This window comes from Mastigoproctus giganteus, chromosome 1 (assembly GCF_048544385.1).
Source record: "Mastigoproctus giganteus isolate SK-2022 chromosome 1, ASM4854438v1, whole genome shotgun sequence".
Lineage (NCBI taxonomy): Eukaryota > Metazoa > Arthropoda > Arachnida > Uropygi > Thelyphonidae > Mastigoproctus > Mastigoproctus giganteus.
The window spans coordinates 250397621-250417253 of NC_143575.1; the positions used below are offsets into that span (position 1 = coordinate 250397621).

The following is a 19633-nucleotide window of genomic DNA, read 5'->3' on the forward strand; positions in this document are numbered from 1 at the left end:
TTAAGAGTAGGAGACTGTCAGATTTACTTAACAAGTACAGATCAATGTTGAAAAAAAGCCATGAGTTAGGGTTGAATTTGAAAGTGTCTGCAATTATGCCCAGACATGATTGGAAGGAGTATATGATGAGAGCCTTGTCGATCAATTCGGCCCTGGAGAGATTGTGCAAGGCTCAAGGAGTAAAATTTTTCTCAGCCTGGTCTCTGCTTGTTAACAGGAGAAACTTCTTCTACAGGGATGCAGTACCCTTAAATAGAAAGGGTGCACGAATATTTGCTGATGCTATCGAGGCATAGTTAGGTGGCTCGGAAAACTGCTAGCTTGGGAGGGTACCCGGACTAATAGATTAACAGTAGCTGCTGGCAGAGGTGAAAGTGATTCTTGCACTGCTTCTATTGAAATGAGCAGCAGCCTGGAAAACAAGGTGCAGGGGATTCCAGAGACTGCTGGGAGTCATTGCAGAAAGAGTAAATACATGGGCTGTGTTTGGGTAGCTAAGAATAGGAACAGGTGCATGTATACTTGTGTGTACACCAATGCTAGGAGCTTGGTAAATGAATTTGAGGTGTTGATCAAAATTTCAAAGACAGATTGTTGGGATAACAGAGACGTGATGTCACACAAATATAAGAAATGCACAACTGGAATTTGGGGAGTACAGTGTGTACAGGAAGGATAGACAAAACAGGAAGGGAGGAGGGGTTATGCTATTGGTTAAGAAACACAGAAAATCCAAGGAAGTACAGCTAGTCGACATGGCTGGACAGTGCAGTGTTGAGTCAGTTTGGTGTGACATAAGCATTGGAAAAAAAAAATTAAGAGTAGGAGTGTGTTATAGGCCTAATGACTCAGTATAATACACAACTGTACAGAGAAATAGTGGGCCAGTAAATCAGAGTGTCTAATAATGGGGGGATTTTAATTTCCCAGATTTTGACTGGAATTTCTGGGTTGGTCACTCGCACATTAGCAAGATTTTTATGGATTTATTGGATGATTTTTTTCTACAGCAGCATGTTTGGGAGGCAACTAGAAGAAGTAATATTAACAATAAGAAGTAATACTCTAAGAAGTAATACAACAATAAGAAGTAATACTCTTGATCTGATTATCAGTAGCAATTCTTCATGCATCAAGAATCTGCAGATAAAGGAACCACTAGGTGGCAGTGATCACAGTGTGCTGAAGTGGGATTTACTGAGAGGTAACTACCATCAGGGGTAAAGGGAAGGGTTTTTGCTTTCATAAAGGTGACTACGGTGGTCTGAGACAGTATTTAAATTCTATACGGTGGGACCAACTGATGATGATACCAATAGCTAATTCAAAATGGGAACCATTCAAAGAATTAATTTTGGAAGCTACTAGGCTTTTCATACCAACTAAGTTAAAATATTGTTCAAGATTTAAGCCTAAATGGATGTCAGATGAACTAATTAGACATGTGGCAAAGAAGAAAAATGCATGGGATACATATAAATTAACAGGTGACACGGAAGCCAATGATAGATATAAGCTGGTCTGTAACCAAGTCACAAAGGAGATTAGGCAGGCAAAAGCAGATAACGAGAAATCTTTGGCAAAGGATGCAAAGAAAAACAGCAAAGAGTTCTCTACTTATGTAAACTCTAGAAGGAAGGAGATGAATCAGATTGGTCCACTTGATATCGATGGTTCAACTGTTGATGATCCTGCTCAGGTAGCTAACAAACTAAATGAATATTGTGCATCTACATTCACACATGAGGATTTATTCAGGAAGGGGAATGTCATAGATGAAGTAAACACTGGCAGTGAGCTAGATGATCTTGTAATAAGTGCGAGTAAAGTGGAGGAGAAATTGTTAGACATGTGGCATGAGGAGTTATTCAGGGACGGGAATGCCAGAGGTGTATTCAACTCTGGCAGTAAGCTAGATAATCTTGTAATAACTGAGAGTAGAGTGGAGGATAAATTGTTGAAGATAAACACAAGAAAGGCACCTGGGGTGGATGGGATCTATCCAGTTATATTAAAGGAGGCAGCAAAGGAAATAAGCAAACCCTTAGTCATAATTATGAGAGCTTCCTTGGACTCACGGTAGGTACCCATGGGCTGGAGATGTGCAAATATGTCCCCAATCCACAAAGGAGGATCAAAGGGAGACGCAGGTATAATTACAGACCTGTTAGTTTAACTTCTGTTCTAGGGAAATTAATGGAGGCACTGATTAAAGAAACATTGCGGGATCATCTAGACAAGACTTCAGTTATAGCTCAGACACAGTGTGTTTGTTAATGGGAAGTCTTAATACTGTTGCACATGGAAGACTGCTGCATAAATTGGAGCAATGTGGCATTGGAGGAAAATTTCTGCTATGGATAAAAGGATGGTTGAGTGGGAGAAGACAGAGTGGTAATCAATGGACACCGCTATTCATGGACTAAAGTTATTAATGGAGTCCCTCAGAGTCAGTGTTGAGTCCATTATTGTTTTCTGTATTTATTAATGATATTGATGATGGTATATCAGGCTTAATTTCCAAGTTTGCAGGCAATACGAAGGTTGGGAGGGTTGTTAATGACACTAATAACAGTATGCTGCTGCAAAAGGATCTAGAAAAGTTTAACAGGTGGGCTGTGAGAGGTGGCAACTGAAGTTTAACATTGACAAATGTAAAGTACTGCATATTGGAAGCAGTAACCCCTGAATAACGTATCAACTGTGTGGTAATACACTGACATTGGTAGAGAGTGAAAAGGAACTGGGGGTAATTGTGCAGGCAGATATGAAGTTTTCTGAGCAGTGCAGATGATCTGCAAGAGTAGCTCATGGTGCCTTGTCAATGATATACAGGAATTTTTCTAGCAGGGATAAGGAGGTGATTATCCCCTTGTACAAGGTGATGGTCAGGCCACACCTTGAGTACTGTATACAGGTCTGAAGGCCTCATTTTAAGAAGGATGTAGAGCTGCTGTAATGAGTACAGAGAAGGGCAACAAGATTAGTGAATGGAACAATGGGTTGCTCTTACGAAGAAAGGCTGAAATTTTGCAAATTACAGTGTCTGGAGACTAGACACCTGCTGGTGATCTGATTGAGTTGTATAAAGCCTTGAATGGTTTGAGCATGCTCAACGGTAAAGGGATCCTTCCTCTTGCTCAGAATAATCGCCTGAGAGGGCATAAATTCAAATTGAGAAAAGACAGTTGTAGGATAGATGTGGGGAAGTTTGCCTTTAGCCACTGGGTGGTTGATTGTTGGAACAGACTTCCATCTGTCATTGTAGAAGTTGATAGGTTAAATAGATTCAAGGCAGAATTAGACAAACATTTGGAGCGAGCGTGCATGCCTGTGTGTTTATGGCTGATGCTATATAAGCTTGCTTTCTTGCATCATGTGCTAATGCTAACAGATGGAAGTTTGTTCCACCAATCAACAACCCGCTGTCTAAAGGCAAACTTCTGCACATCTAAACTACAACTGTGTTTCTTTAGTTTGAATCTATGCTCCCTCAGGTTTGTAATCTCAGCAAAAGGAAGAAACCCATCAGCATTGACCCTGCTCAATCCATTCAGGGCCTTTTACAACTCAACCAGATTGCCTTGCAGGTGCCTAGTCTCCAGAAGCTGCAATTTGCAAAACTTAAGTCTTTCTTCATAAGAGCACCCATTTGTTCCCTTCACCAGTCATGTTACCCTTTTCTGTAGGATAAATGTAGGATAGGACTCGTTCTAGCAACTCTACTTCCTTCCTAAAATGAGGCTTCCAGACCTGTATGCAATACACAAGGTGTGGCCTGACCATAGTGTTATACAAGGGGTAATCACCTCCTTATCCCTGTTCGTAAAATTTCTGTATATGATTGACAAGACCCCCATGACCTACTCTAGCAGCCTGTCTGCACTGCTCAGAAAATTTCATATGACTGTACAATTACCCCCAGGTGTCTTTCATTCTCCACTACCCTCAGTGTAACCACCCCATTGGTACGTTTCTCTGGGGTTACTGCTACCCATATGCAGTACTTTGCATTAGTCAATCAATGTTAAACTTCAGTTGCCACTTCTCAGCCCATCTACCCAACTTTTCCAGATCCTGTTGCAGCAGCACACTGTCATTACTGTTATTGACCACCCTGCCAACCTTTGTATCATCTGCAAACTTGGACATTTAAGCCTGATATACCTTCATCAATATCATTGATAAATATACAAAACAACAATGGGCCCAACTCTGAATCCTGAGGGATACCACTAATAATATTAGTCCACATAGAGCAACCATTGTTACCACTCTGTCTTCTCCCACTCAACCATTGTTTTATCCATTGCAAATTACCCTTAATGCCATACTGCTCCAATTTGTACAGTAGTCTTCCATGTGCAACAGTATCCAAGTCATCATTATCATCAGCCATTTTCAAGGCCTCTCCAGCAACTTTCCAGTTCCTTCCGTTTTGTGCAATGGCCATCCATTTTCTACCCACAAACTCATGAATTTCATCTATCCATCTCCATCATTGTCTTCCAGGTTTTCTTCTAGCTTCTCTTGGGTCCCATTCTGTTATTCTCTTGGTCCATCTGTCATCATATCTTTGAGCTATGTGTCCTGCCCATTTTAGTTCTTTAGTTTTGATAAGAATGTCCTTTACTTGAGTTTCTGCCTAATCCATGTGTTTCTCTTCTTATCTAACAGTCTGATTCCCAATATGTTTTGTTCCATTCTCCACTGTGTAGTTCTGAGCTTCTCTTCCATTCTTTTCACGAGTGCCCAAGTTTCACTTTCATAAGTCATTGTGGGGAGTATACATTAGTTCATTATTATATGTTTCAGACAAATTGGGATATTGCTCCTCAGTATGTGACTATATTTCCTGAATGCTATTCTTCCAAAATTTATTCTTCTCTTGACTTCCAGCCATTTATCATTATTACAGCTGACGACTTGTCCCAGATAAGTATATGACTCCACCTTTTCAATTACTGCTCCATCAATGATTATATCCCTTTCTGTGGCATACATGTTCATTACTTTTGTTTTGTTTTAGCCATATTCATCTTTAGTCCACTAACTGCATAACTGATTAAGATTTTCCTCTAATTCTTTGGGATCGTGGCTTATGACCACAATGTCATCTGTAAATGGTTTAGGTACTCTCCATTCACATTGACTCCTTTCTGCGACTAGTCCAATCTTCTGAAAGCTTCCTCAAGGGCAGCAGTAAACAATTTCGGAGATATTGTCTCCTTGTCGAACTCCTTTCCCAATTTTAAATTTACTACTGTCTTTGTCTAGTCTAATAAAGGAGGTAGCGTTCTCATATATTTTCTTCAAAATCATAATATGTGGGGTATCTATGCCTTGTCTTTCCAGTGCCCGAAACATTGCCTTATGGTATATGGCACCGGCGCCTCTGTAGCCAGGTGGGAAGGAGCAGCAGTGCGTAGCACACGATTCTTGATTAGACCGGGGTTCGAGCCTGTCACCACCAAATTCGGAGGATGCGGAAAGGTCAGGGAATGACCACCGCATATCCCAGAGCAATATGGCCTTAGTTGCTAATGCTCCTAAAAACCAAATAACAATAACAATGCTATATGGAGTCAAATGCCTTTTCATAATCCACAAATGCCAGGCATAATGGTGTTTTATATTCATTTGCTTTCTCCATTAGGTTTATCTTTCAGTTGATGCTCGTCAAGTATTCTTTCTAATCTGTTAGTAATGACCCTTGTGAACAACTTGTAAATGTGGAATAACAAGCTAATTGGTCTATAATTTCCAATTTCTGATTTATCTCCTTTCTTATGCATTAAAACTATGATTGCATTATTCCACTCCTTAGGCGTCACACCTTTGCTAATGCATTTTGTGAAGAGTCTTGCCAGTTTTTGTGTTATGTCTCTTACTTCCAATTTTAACAACTCTACAGTAACTTCATCTTCCCCCAGGACTTTCTGAGTCTTCATTTTCTTCAACGCATGTTCTACCTCATTAGAAAGGATATCAGGTATGCAGAGCTGGCAAAAGGGGAGTGCATGGTGTGCATCGCACACAGCCCCGTGCAGGCGATTTGTTTTTTTTTTATAATAAATTAAAAATTGAAATATTTTTAACTAGTTTGGGCTATCGCTAGTTGCAATTGAAAGAAACATTTACAATGGGATAGATTTTTCACAAATTATAGATGATTTTGCAGTGAAAAAAACATGTAGAATTACTTTGTAATACAATATATAGTTTTTTTGTTTATATTAATATTGTATTTGTTTAGAGGTATAGAAATTGTTTCTGTTACTTTTGCTATAAAACTTTGTGATTTTATTTTAATAATTATTTTTCGATTTGAAAATACATGTATCTTTAATGAGTAAATAAAAGTTTATATTTTTCGGCCCCACATTTATTTTTGCACACAGCCCCACAAACCCTGTGACTGGCTCTGCAAGTATGTCATATGTGTTACTAATTTGCGATCCATCTTCCCACTACTGTGGGAAGATGGATCGCAAATTAGATCCAGTGCTTTTAATATGATTCTGCAATAAAAAGACAAAGCATGCAATAAAAAGTATCATCTGAGATACTACAAGGTATGCATATCAACAGGTCTGGCCCAGAATCCCAACAGTATCTACTATACTGTAAAAATATATGAATATAATCTTATATATTTATTAGTTTTTTAGTAAGTAAAAGTTTACCTTAGATTAATTTTGTAGAAAGAATATAAAAAATAACAAAATTTAACAACATATACCTCTCAATTTGAAGATCATGTTTTCTGTTACAGAAACAAGCAGTTTTAAAATACGATCAGCAAATAAAAAAGACTTAATTATTTTACTCTAATATATTGCATTTAATTGGTAATTTTTCAAGTCAATTTTGGTATTTGTATAGGGCGTTTGAGCAATAATTATAAGTTTAGCATAGAAATGCTAAAGATAAAAAACTTTAAATAAGAATACTTTCAGAATATCAAAATTAAAAGTAATGTATTTTGGCAGATGATTAACATTTGTCAACGTCATTAGCTTAACTAAAACTGTAATTTCATGAATTTCTTTGACAAGTACGTTTGGCACGACCATGGGTGCCAAAAGTGCTTCAAAGAGTAAAGTGGGTAACTACAGACTAAATTTGACTTCTGTATAAAAAAAAAAAAAAATGGAATCAGTAGTTAAGGTAATGCCAAATCATAATGAAATTGCATTATTGGAACTATAAAGCAATCACGGCATGGATTTGTTAAAGATTGCATGACCAGTCTGATTAGCTACCTATGAAGTTATCACAGAGAAACAGAAGGATATTTTGAAAGGAGTAACAGGAAAAAATATTCTTATTATTATTATAATACTTAAGATTATTGAAGTATATTAAGATTATTATAAAACTATATAATAATCTTAATATACTTAAACATTTGATTATATAATTTGTATGATTTTTTTGCAAATTTAGTGTATGTATGTGTGTATTTTCATTAATATGACATAATTTTAATGTTTTTTGTAGCCGTTTTGATTACATGAAAAACGTTTTTATTGCAAAAAAAGTTTCTGAGATATAGACTAACTTTTTTTTTTTTTTTTTAAATACAATCGGTATGTCAGGATTTTCGGCTGTCGGGAATTTGGGTAGCACTGCACATTAACAGCCAAAATAAAGATAATGGTGGTTTGTTTCTTTGATCACAAAGGTGCTTTTTACTTTGTTTGTCCTACAAGATAAAACAAACTATAAGCTAGTATTATTATTATGTGGAAATATTAAAAGAGTAACTTCATTCATCATAATTCCAAACTTTGGTCTGCCATATGGATGTTGCACTATGACAATGCCATTATTCACTGCTCACTGTTGGGCAATTGGAGGTGTGCAAATATATCTCCTGTTCAGAAGAGTGCTTCAAAGAGTGTAAAGTGGGTAACTACAGACTAAATTTGACTTCTGTATAAAAAAAAAAAAAAAGAATCAATAGTTAAGGTAATGCCAAATCGTAATGAAATTGCATTATTGGCATTATTGGAGCTATAAAGCAATCACGGCATGGATTTGTTAAAGATTGCATGACCAGCCTGATTAGCTACCTATGAAGTTATCACAGAGGAACTGAATGCAGAGAATAATTCTGGCATCATATACTTAGATCTCGGTAAAGTTTCCAAAACCCATTAATACTATACCACATCTATGATCGTTGTATAAATTGGAGTAATGCAACATTATGGACAAGTTACTACAATGGATAAAGGGATAGGTTGAGTGGTGGAAGGCCAAGTAATTATAAATGGTCACTGCTCTTCATAGGCTAATGTTATGAGCAGTATTCCACATTCAGTATTGGGTCCCTTATTGCTTTTATATTTATTAATGGTATTAATATATGAATTTTAAGTTTGAAGTCTGTTTCATGATAATACTTTCATAATATCATGATAATAATTTCATGATAAAAGAGCTAAACAAATTAGGCAGATTTAAATTAACCTACACCTTTTGGCATCTCTTATATTGATGGTTCTCAGTTATTCACCTGTGAAAGGACAATAACTCCTGAAGCAGTTTCTGGACAATGGCATTCCATGATAATAAATAGTAATATACAGTGGATGCCACTTATTGTGATCACTTCGGGATATAGCTTAACTGATTGACTGGCCACTATTTCTTCAAGGAAATCGCAAATAAAAATGAAATTGTTTGAAGATAATAAAGCACTTGAAACCTACATTGTTACAATTGTTTATTTCTGAATTGGAAATGTGTACATAATGGAGTCAATGTTTCATGGTATTTTCTTACCACTTCCTCAACTGTCATGGAAGAAAAGCAGAAAGACAAACAACACAGTTTACTTATGCACCATGCCACTCGAGAAATACTTAAAAATGAAATTGTCAAAGTGTTTCTGGAAATCCATAAAAGTCATTAAAAACAAAGAAAATACAGTGCATGCTGCTAATTGTAATCACAGATAACATTATGCCATTTGTGTAATTTTATCACTTTTATGAAGTGCTGATAAGACATACTAATACGGCACTTGCTTTATTGTGGTTTACACATGCATAGTGGAAGTGATTACATAACATCCTGATTTGTTCTTTGACTCCACCATGTTGTGTGGTTTTTGTTGTAGCTATTGATTTTTGCTTTGTGTCAGTGTAAATTACTCTGTGAAAGAAAATACTGTATCTCTGCACCTACCAATGTGACTGTTTTACATTAAAGCATTAACCGTTCTCTAATTCTTGATTTTAATATTTTCTTCATCAATAAAAATGAAACTCAAACCATTGAGTTTCATTTTTATTGATGACTTTCTCAACGAAATAGAGGACAGTCAAATTAAAATATTTTATATTGCTTGACTTAATGTTTTCTTTCTGTCTATTTCCACCTTTATATGTACACACTTCCACTCTACATGAATAAACATTGCTGAATAGCTTCATTCTTGTTTCTTTGGTTATTGTTATTAGTTATTGTTATCAGTTTAGCTGAGTCCCAAAGTAATCACAATAAGTAGCATCCACTGTATTACAATGAAGAATTAGAAAACAGTTAATGCCATACTGTAAAACAGTCTGACTAGTAAGAGTACATATATTGCACTTTTGTGAAGTAATGATACTGATAACCATAAGAACTGTACAAAACAACAGCAGTAACTAGATACGCAATGTGTCAGAGTGCAAGAACAAATTGGAATGTTACATAATCGCTTCCACTGCACATATCTAAACTGCGTAAGGCAAAAAGCAATAATATAAAGTGCTGATTACAATAAATGCCACTTTCTATGTACAGGTAGCCTTCTGTTTATGACAGGGCTAATTTTACAGACTTCTGTTTTGCAACAGTTCTGAAGGAACTGTTGCAAAAAAAAAAATCTGTAAAATTAACCTAATTATATAATGTAAGTCAATGAGTTACATTCCAGGCCCCTCTCAAAATTGACATAAGTAATATAATATTGTATTTAAAACTGAAATGAATGGTATGAATGTAAAAACAGTATTTTTATGAATATAAATCAATTAAATGTAATACAATATAAAATAACCAAACTAAATTTAATTAAATTTAAAAAAATAATTTTGTACATTTTACTTTTATGTTGATGCCCAGATCAAAGGTTTTTGTAAGTGCCAGTGCAAGGCCCCTGCACTGACCTTTTTTGACAGTGGCATAATGTTAGAGATTTTACTTCTCTGACAAAGTCCCTGGTTGAGGATCTTTTTTTTTTTTTAAGAAAGCATGTAGTGTTGACTGTTAATTTTCCTCTTTCTTTGAGAATCTCAGAATAAAGGCTAATGGATACAATTACACTCCTTTTCACTTTTGCACGTCTCTTACAGTTGTGTTAAATCTAGCACACTATCAGTGAGGGTCTCCATGGCTGAAAGGATGGGCTGTAGATCACTTGTATTCATAGATTTTAGAGGAGGCTGTTCATCTTTTCCTTTCTCCTCTTTCTATTTACTTAATTCTTTAGCCAATTCTTCCAAGTCTTCATTGGAAAGCTGCTGTCCGTGGCTATCCAACAGCTGTTTCATCTTCAGCTGTAACCTCGTCCAATCCTGTCTTTTGCGACAGCCTGCTAACACCTTCAACAATATTCTCCACTGGCTCTAATTCTGTTTAGTCATGAATGAATTGTGAGAGAAGCTTGTGCCACACTCCATTCAAAAAGTTCACTGACATTTCTTTCCAAGCTGTCTTGATGTTATTAATGCCCTTCAAAATGTCGAATGAGCACCAATAATCCTTGATAGTTTTGTCTGACTTGTCCAAAACTCTCACCATTTCCATGAAGGTTTGGAGAAGGTAATAGGCTTTAAAGATTGCTATTATCCCCTGGTCAATTGGTTTCAGAGCTGAAGTGGTGTTTGGTGGCATGTAACAACATTGACGTCCAGAGATGTTCCGATTTCAAGGTTTGCAGGATGACCAGGGGCATTGTCCAAGAGAAGTCTTGGCTGGTAACTCATTCTCTTGACAAAAATGGAGCACAGTAGGGCAAAACGTTTAACCAATCCAAGAAGATTTGTGTCACCCAAGTCCTGTTCCATTTCCAGTAAACTGGCAACATGGCTTTGTTTAGGCCCTTGAGAGCATGTGGTGTCTGTGAATGGTACACCGACATTGGTTTTAGTTTCAAAGTGCCAGAGACATTTGTGCACAGAAGTGCTAGCCTGTCTTTTGAAACCTGGTGCAGACTGCTCTTCATGGGCAATAAAAGTTCATGATGGCAAGCTTCTTTCAATAAAAGCCCAGTCTTGTCAAAGATGAGATCAGGAGGATAATTACCCTCCTCTACAAAGGCTTGTAACTCTGCAGGAAGTGCTGTAGCTGCCTCAGCATCTGCACTTGCTGCCTTACCACTTAATTTCACACAGCAGCAGTTACTGTACTTTGAGATTTAAATTGCATTAATCATCCCTTGCTACCTAAAAATGTCTCATTATCACCTTTTTTCTTAAGACTTCAAAAATTTACTTTGCTTTCTCAGTAATAACAGTTAGTTAATGGAATGTTTTTTTTTTTTTTTTATTTAAGTCATCCACCCACAAAGACTATCATTTCACCATTTTTAGGGTCTGTAGTCTGACGAAGGACCCTTATGTCACTCGGTTGTCTGTCTGTCCGTCCGTCTATCACAGCATTGTATCTCTGGAACCACTCAACCTATTGACTTGAAATTTTGCATGGGTTTGTACATCATGTGGGCCAACATAACGCCATATTGATAGTTGTTGACAAAAATTTGTCTGAGAAATTGGGGGGGGGGGGGACAAAAATGTTGTCGACAACCTATAGCTTATTATACACTGTTGGAAAGAGCTCAACGAGTAGGTTTTTAAAATTAAAAATGGTGGCACCAGGTAGAAAAATGTGAGTAATTTTCATGTCTTCCCCCCTCTATTTACTAATGGAGCTAATAATTTAAATCATATTAGCTATGTGTTATTCGATTCAAGGGAAAACTATTCCGATTGAAATCTATCATTTACTTTTTTGTGTTAAAATTAAAAAAAACAATTTTTTATTGCACTTCAATAGCGTGCTTCTTTGTACTAAGTAATTCTCCTTTTGGTGACAAAAAGGTTGCTAAATAGTTAATTAATAATTCTGTAAAGGTCATTTATAAATTTTGCAGGCGCCTCCGTAGCCAGGTGGGAAGGAGCAGCAGTGCGTAGCACACGCTTCTTGATTAGACTGGGGTTCGAGCCCGTGACCACCAAATACGGAGGATGCGGGAAGGTCAGGGAATGACCACCGCATAACCCGGAGCAATATGGCCTTAGTTGCTAATGCTCCTAAAAAAAAAAAAAAAAAAAACCAACCAAAAAATATAAATTTTGCAACTAGAAGTATTTTTTAACATTTTCAAAGCTGCTGTTGTCCCGGCAAGGAGGTACTCAGAGAGGCAGTGGTTGTGGGGAGGTGTCTGCGCAGAACCTTGCCCGGCCCTCACCTGCTAGTCACTTCTTCCCCAAGACTTTAATCTCTTCTCCCACCCTTGTCATTCACAACAACTGGAAAGACTCAAATAGACAATGTTTTCATTAGTTCCTCAGTTTTAGGCCAATCCAGGGTACTACAAACTTTTTTTTCAGTTACCATAAATCTCTCTATTTGAGATACTACACAAATAACCATTCGCGAATATGGACCCTTCATCCTGGGTGCCTGGCATTCGGTAGTTGACAGATTTATTTTATAAAAGTTTACTTTTGCTATAATTCACTTCTCTACAACAGTAAGTGCCTTGCACTTACTGTTGTTGCATTGACTTTTATTTCATCTGCATTTTTCATTGTGGTACTCAGTCGATGGAAGCAATTTCAGATTCTACACACACATTTAGGACGTGTATGACCATCTTCCATTCTACGAGTTACTTCCATCTTTTTTCCAATGTGATAGATAAGTAGATAAGTGACATTTTCCCATTCACTTGGCTTTACTGCTACTAGACATGACAGCTCTTATTTTATTAATTCAATCAACAATTTTTAATTAAAACTTGTAAATTGATACTGTAGAATAGTTGCCCAACAATAGTACACCAACAAGTGAACCGAGTGGTCCTCTCCAATTATCTCCGGCCACCTCATCCCTGATTGGCTTAGATGGTAGATAGGACAGCTCTCATGTCTGATTGGCTGTGCTGTTTCTTTACATAATATCCGGTATTTATAGTTACACATGTTTGATATTTTTGGCCTTAGTTTTTTTTTTTTTGTGACAATTCACAATAACAGTCGTAAACTGAGGGCTACTACCTGTATTAGTATATTTCTGATTAGGTTTCATAAAAGTGATAACATTACTGTGATCACAATAATTGGCATGCCCTCTTTCTCTTCACGTGGAACTGTTATTTATATGAAGATTGAGTGGGCAACTAATTGTGATTTGCTTCACAATACAGGATCTATGGTGCTTTGATGTGCAAACATCAGTTTATCATTATACCTATGTAGAGAGTGATGCATTTGAAGTGATGATTTTTTGAGATTATAAAGTGAACTAAAAGTCTCCATAATAAGTACAGCTGTATCAAATTTATTTTTAAGAAGCTATAAAGTAACTGTTAATTGAAATAACCTTGACTTTCTTTTATTTCAGCTTGTAGGTGTCATCCTTGCATGTTGCTTAGCCCAAGCTGTATGAAATTGGAGAGTCAAATTCCTTGTATAAAGCCTTGTACTTCACCTATAATTTCTGTAAATGCTGAAATTTAATGGAAAGTTCCAAAATTTATTGAATTTTAGATAATTTAATATTTCATTCTTTTATATTAAAATAGACTGTACTGTATATTTGACTTTTGAAAAGACAAACCATTTTGAAATATTCAGAGGAGCATCCTTATATACCACAAGAAGCAACTGTTCTATGGTAAATATTTTTTTGAAACAATCTACTGCAACTAACTGTTATATCAGATATATTCTTGACATCCGAAATTAATGCCAAAACCACTGCACATACACTACTCAGGGATGTTTACATATGGTGGATTGCCAAAAGGTTTCCTACATCAATATTTGCTTCTTGTTATTGTTAAACCCATAATAGGGAATTTCAGTTTTAATTATCCACTTTCAATTTTGCTCTGGCTTAGTGTTTCCTTCAAGAATTACAGAAGATCCTGACTTTTAAGGTGTTATATATTATGCAGAAAGGTTAAACATTAAAGTGATTTGTAATTCTATTTTAAATAAAGTGAAAGTTTTATAATTTGGATCTTTGAAATGTTTTTGCTTAGTTGATAACTTCAATGTTAAGGTGTCTAATATACTTAATATTACATAAAAGTACAATCCCATTTTAATGAATAAATGAAGCACTTGCTAATACATGTTGTACAGCAGTTCACTGCTATCACAAGAGAAATGGATTAATAATTATATCTAATAAGGAACCTTTTATGCTGACTTTGAGGACGTTTAAGTACAGAATCCATAATTCTTATCACTAAATGCTCACATAATTAATAGACATCTACAAGGCTGGTTCTAGCCTGAATGATGCCTTCAAGTGTACCCTTAATGCTGGCCTTGGGTGTGAGATCAGACTGGCATAAGTCTTATTAGATTTTGTATGGTTTGCTAAGCCACTTGTTAAATGATCGGCAATACACCCTGAGGTAGTCTTAACAATGAAGAACAGGTAGAAGGATGGTTACATAATTTTTCTATGTATAGATAACCCTCATATAACATGGTAGTTAGGTTCCTATAAAATGTCGTGTTGTGCGAAACCGTATTATAAGGGACTAACAAAAATGCACTTTCGTTAACAAAACTAAATCATTCTAGATTTAGTGTATCTACTACTCTTTTTAAAAAATCAGTAATCTGGTTTTGTTTGCTTTTGCTTGATAAATCTTTGTGAATTTCATCGTATGGAACTAAGCATTTTTGAAGCTCCCTTTTGAACTTTGGCTCCTTTCATTCAAGAATGTGATTCAAAAAATAAGATTCTAATTGCTTGGCTAACTTTATGCCTTCCCATATGATTTTTAGTGTAAAATTTGGAAGTTTAGAATTTTCATCTGCTTTATCATCCTCTGAATTGATTTGGTTTTACCTCCGATGCCATTTCCACCAAATCCGCTTCACCAGCCTCTTTTTCTACCAGTAATTCTTGAACGTCTTCAGTAATCATATCTTTTTTTAAATTTTTTTAGGAGCATAGGCAACTAAGGCCATGTTACTCTGTGTATATTGTCTATAAATTGCATGTGTCCCGAGGTAGATTTTTTGTTTTGCTGGACAAAAAACCCGAGATTACGGGAGAAAAAAACCATGCTACCCTCGCCTGAGCCCAAGTAACTAAGCCACATTGTGAAAAAGATCCATAAAAATTCCTCCCATCATCGATGGGATTCGAACTTGGGTCTTTTCAACCCAGTGTGAGGAGGGTGATTCTATCAACTGTGCTACCCACGAGAGCTTCAGTAGTCATATCATCAAAACCTTCCCTTCCTACCAACATAGCAATTTCTACTATCGCACAGATTCCATTTTCTGCCAGTTCAACCATATTTCCTGAATGAACTGTGGCCATACATTTTTCCACATGCATTTAACGCTGACGGTTTTACTTCTTTCAACGATAAAGCTATGATTCTGATACAGTCCACAATTGAGAAATGTTTCCATGCCTCCATTACTTCAATAGATTTAGAATCAATTTTTTTTCCAAAATCCATTGTAACAATTTTCTGAAGTAACAAGTTTTAAAGATGGATATTAATGGCTTGATCTAATGGCTGAAGGAAAGAAGTTGTATTAACCTAGTACAATTGTGGTGGTAGGAACCTAACTTAAATGTTTTGGATGGCCTGGATTGCTATTCAATAGTAATAAAACTTTCAAATCTAGATTTTTCCACAAGTTCAGTAACATGGGGATTTCCCAACAAAATAAAATACAGGAATTTCTCAATTATTTATTTTTTATTTATTTATTTTTTTTACTAGTGAATCAACAGCAGGGATCCAAAAAGAGTGGAAATGTTGAAAAATTACATCCAACATAATAGCAGGGTTTTCCCCGCACAAAACTCAAAAATACCCCATTATGTGAGGTTTACTGAAATTCTCTAACCATGTTAGAGTGAAACTGTGTTATATAAGTACCGTGTTATGCGAGGATTGCCGCAATTTATAAATTGTATTGTAGAAGTACAGTGTTATACGGGGGTTGCCTGTACATTAAAACAATCCCAAAGCTCTTGCAACAAGCACAGTGGTTATCATTGTAGAGTTAATCATAGATGACAGTTGAAAGTTTTTTTTTTTTTTTTAAGAAAGGTCTAGTTTCCTGGATTCCTTTGGCTGTTAACACTCAGTAAAAAGTGAAATTTGCGGTCCACATGCTAAAACACTGTCACCCACATTTATTTTACAAAATGCCACTTCTCATATCTTAGCCTTCCATCACTCACACCCTCAATTTTAACAAGGTCACTTGTGTGGCATCTGTGTGATCTTTTTGTTTTAATTATAAAAAAATTAAATTTTTAACTTTTTTTCACTGAATTAAAATCGGTGGGCTATTAATTATGATTTGCTAAACACAAAAAATTTCAAATAAAAGAGACCAATAATAATAACAAAAGTTTTAGAATTTTAAAGGTCACTGGTCCCCTAAATCAGTGGTGTCCAACCTACAGCCTGCAAAGAAAGTAAACTAAAACAGCATTTTAACTTTTAATTATTTCAAGAACCGTGTACATTCTGGTAAGAAATAAACAAATTTAAAAGACTGTGGCAAGTATGTGAAAGTGTTGAAGTTACGTTAGGGTAGCTAAGAAAAAGAACAGGTGCATGTATACTTGTGTGTACACCAATGCTAGGAGTTTAGTAAATAAATTTGATGAATTTGAGGTATTGCTCAAAACATCAAAGGCAGATATTGTGGGGATTTCAGAGACGTGGTGTCACACAGATATAAGAAATGCAGAACTGGAATTTGGGGAGTACAATGTCTACAGAAAGGATAGACAGGATAGGAAGGGAGGAGGGGTTATGCTATTAGTTAAAAAACACATAAAATCCAAGGAAGTGAAGCCAGTCGACATCGCTGGACAGTGCAGTGTCGAGTCAGTTTGGTGTGACATAAGCATTGGGAGATCAAAATTGAGAGTAGGAGTGTGCTATAGGCCTAATGACTCTGATGAGTATAATAAGAAACTGTTCGGAGAAATAGAGTGGGCCAGTAAATCAGAGAGTCTTATAATGGGGGATTTTAATTTCCCAGATATTGACTGGAATTTGGGGGCTGGTCACTCACACAGTAGCAAGGCTTTTGTGGATTTATTGGATGATTGTTTTCTACATCAGCATGTTCGGGAGGCAACTAGAGGGAGTAATACTCTCGATTTGATTATCAGTAGTGATTCTTCATGCATTAAGAATCTGCAGATAAATGAACCACTTGGTGGCAGTGATCACAGTGTGCTGAAGTGGGAGTTACTCAAAGAGGTAACTACCATTAGGGGTAAAGGGAAGGGGTATTGCTTTCGTAAAGGCGACTACAATGGACTGAGACAGTATTTAAATTCTATACAGTGGGATCAACTGATGATATTGCCAACAGCAAATTCAAAATGGGAAGCATTCAAAGAACTTATCGTGGAAGCTACTAGGCTTTACATACCAACTAAGAAATATTGTTCAAGGTTTAGGCCTAAATGGTTGTCAGATGAACTAATGAGGCATATGGCAGAGAAGAAAAATGCATGGGATACATACAAATTAACACGTGACACGGACGCCTATGATAGATACAAGTTGATCTGTAACCAAGTTACAAAGGAGGTTAGGCAGGCGAAGGCAGATTACGAGAGATCCTTGGCAAGGGATGCGAAGAAAAACAGCAAAGAGTTCTTTACTTATGTAAACTCTAGAAGGAAGGGGATGAATCAGATTGGTCCACTTGAGATCGATGGGTCAACTGTTGATGACCCTGCTCGGGTAGCTAACAAACTAAATGAATATTTTGCATCGACATTCACACATGAGGAGTTATTCAGCGAGGGGAATGCCAGAGGTGTATTCAACTCTAGCAGTAAGCTAGAGAATCTTGTAATAACTGAGAGCAAAGTGGAGGAGAAATTGTTGAAGATAAACACAAGAAAGGCACCTGGGGTGGATGGGATCTATCCAGTTATATTAAAGGAGGCAGCAAAGGAGGTAAGCAAACCCTTAGCCATAATTATGAGAGCTTCCTTGGACTCAGGGGAGGTACCCATTGACTGGAGATGTGCAAATGTGACCCCAATTCACAAAGGGGGATCAAAGGCTGACACAAGTAATTATAGACCTGTGAGTTTAACTTCTGTTACCGGAAAATTAATGGAGGCACTGGTGAAAGAAGCACTGCAGGATCATCTAGACAAGACTTCAGTTATAGCTAGGACACAGCATGGTTTTGTTAAGGGGAAGTCTTGCCTGACCAATTTGATTGGATACTATGATGCAGTCACAAAAGAACTGGATGCAGGGAATAACTTTGATATTATATACTTGGATCTTAGAAAGGCTTTTGATACTGTTGCACATGGAAGACTGCTGCACAAATTGGAGCAGTGTGGCATTGGAGGCAAGTTGCTGCTATGGATAAAGGGGTGGTTGAGGGGGAGAAGACAGAGAGTGGTAATCAATGGACACTGCTCATCGTGGACTAATGTTATTAGTGGAGTCCCTCAGGGTTCAGTATTGGGGCCTTTATTGTTTTCTGTATTTATAAATGATATTGATGATGGTATATCAGGCTTAATGTCCAAGTTTGCAGACGATACGAAGGTTGGCAGGGTTGTCAAGGACACTACTGACACTATGCTGCTGCAACAGGATTTGGAAAGGTTGAGCAGATGGGCTTCGAGGTGGCAAATGAAGTTTAACATTGACAAATGTAAAGTACTACATATGGGAAACAGCAACCCCAGAGCAACGTATCAACTCTGTGGTACTACACTGACAGTGGTAGAGAATGAAAGGGACCTGGGGGTGGTGGTGCAGGCAGATATGAAGTTCTCTGAGCAGTGCAGACGAGCTGCAAGAGTAGCTCATGGTGTATTGTCAATGATATATAGGAATTTTTCTAGCAGGGATAAGGAGGTGATTATTCCCTTGTATAAGGCAATGGTCAGGCCACACCTAGAGTACTGTATACAGGCCTGGAGGCCTCATTTCAGGAAGGATGTAGAGCTGCTGGAACGAGTACAGAGAAGGGCAACTAGATTGGTGAATGGGACAAAGGGGTTCTCTTACGAAGAAAGGCTTAAGTTTTGCAAATTACAGTGTCTGGAAACTAGGCACCAGCGGGGTGATCTGATAGAGGTGTACAAAGCCTTGAATGGTTTGAGCATGCTCAATGCTGATGGGATTCTTCCTCTAGCTCAGAAAAATCACCTGAGAGGGCATAAATTCAAATTGAGGAAAGACAGATGTAGGATAGATGTGCGGAAATTTGCCTTTAGCCAGCGGGTGGTTGGTGGGTGGAACAGACTTCCATCCCTTGTCGTGGAAGTTGATAGCCTAAATAAGTTTAAGGCTCAGCTGGACAGGTATTTCGAACGAACAGAGGGGTGAAGTGGAAGTGGTTATTTTTATTTA

The 19633-nt window shown here is 36.9% G+C and overlaps 1 protein-coding gene across 1 annotated transcript in view; it reads left to right on the forward strand.

The window, feature by feature from the left end:
• LOC150091749 (CD63 antigen-like) overlaps window positions 1-14152 on the forward strand; it is a 103697-nt gene extending 89545 nt beyond the window's left edge. Inside the window, exon 7 of the mRNA XM_090385544.1 lies at window positions 13630-14152. Within this exon, the coding sequence (XP_090241670.1) occupies window positions 13630-13674 (45 nt within the window). The 3' untranslated portion in view covers window positions 13675-14152. The remainder of the gene's footprint in view (window positions 1-13629) is intronic.
• Window positions 14153-19633: the final 5481 nt, after the last annotated feature.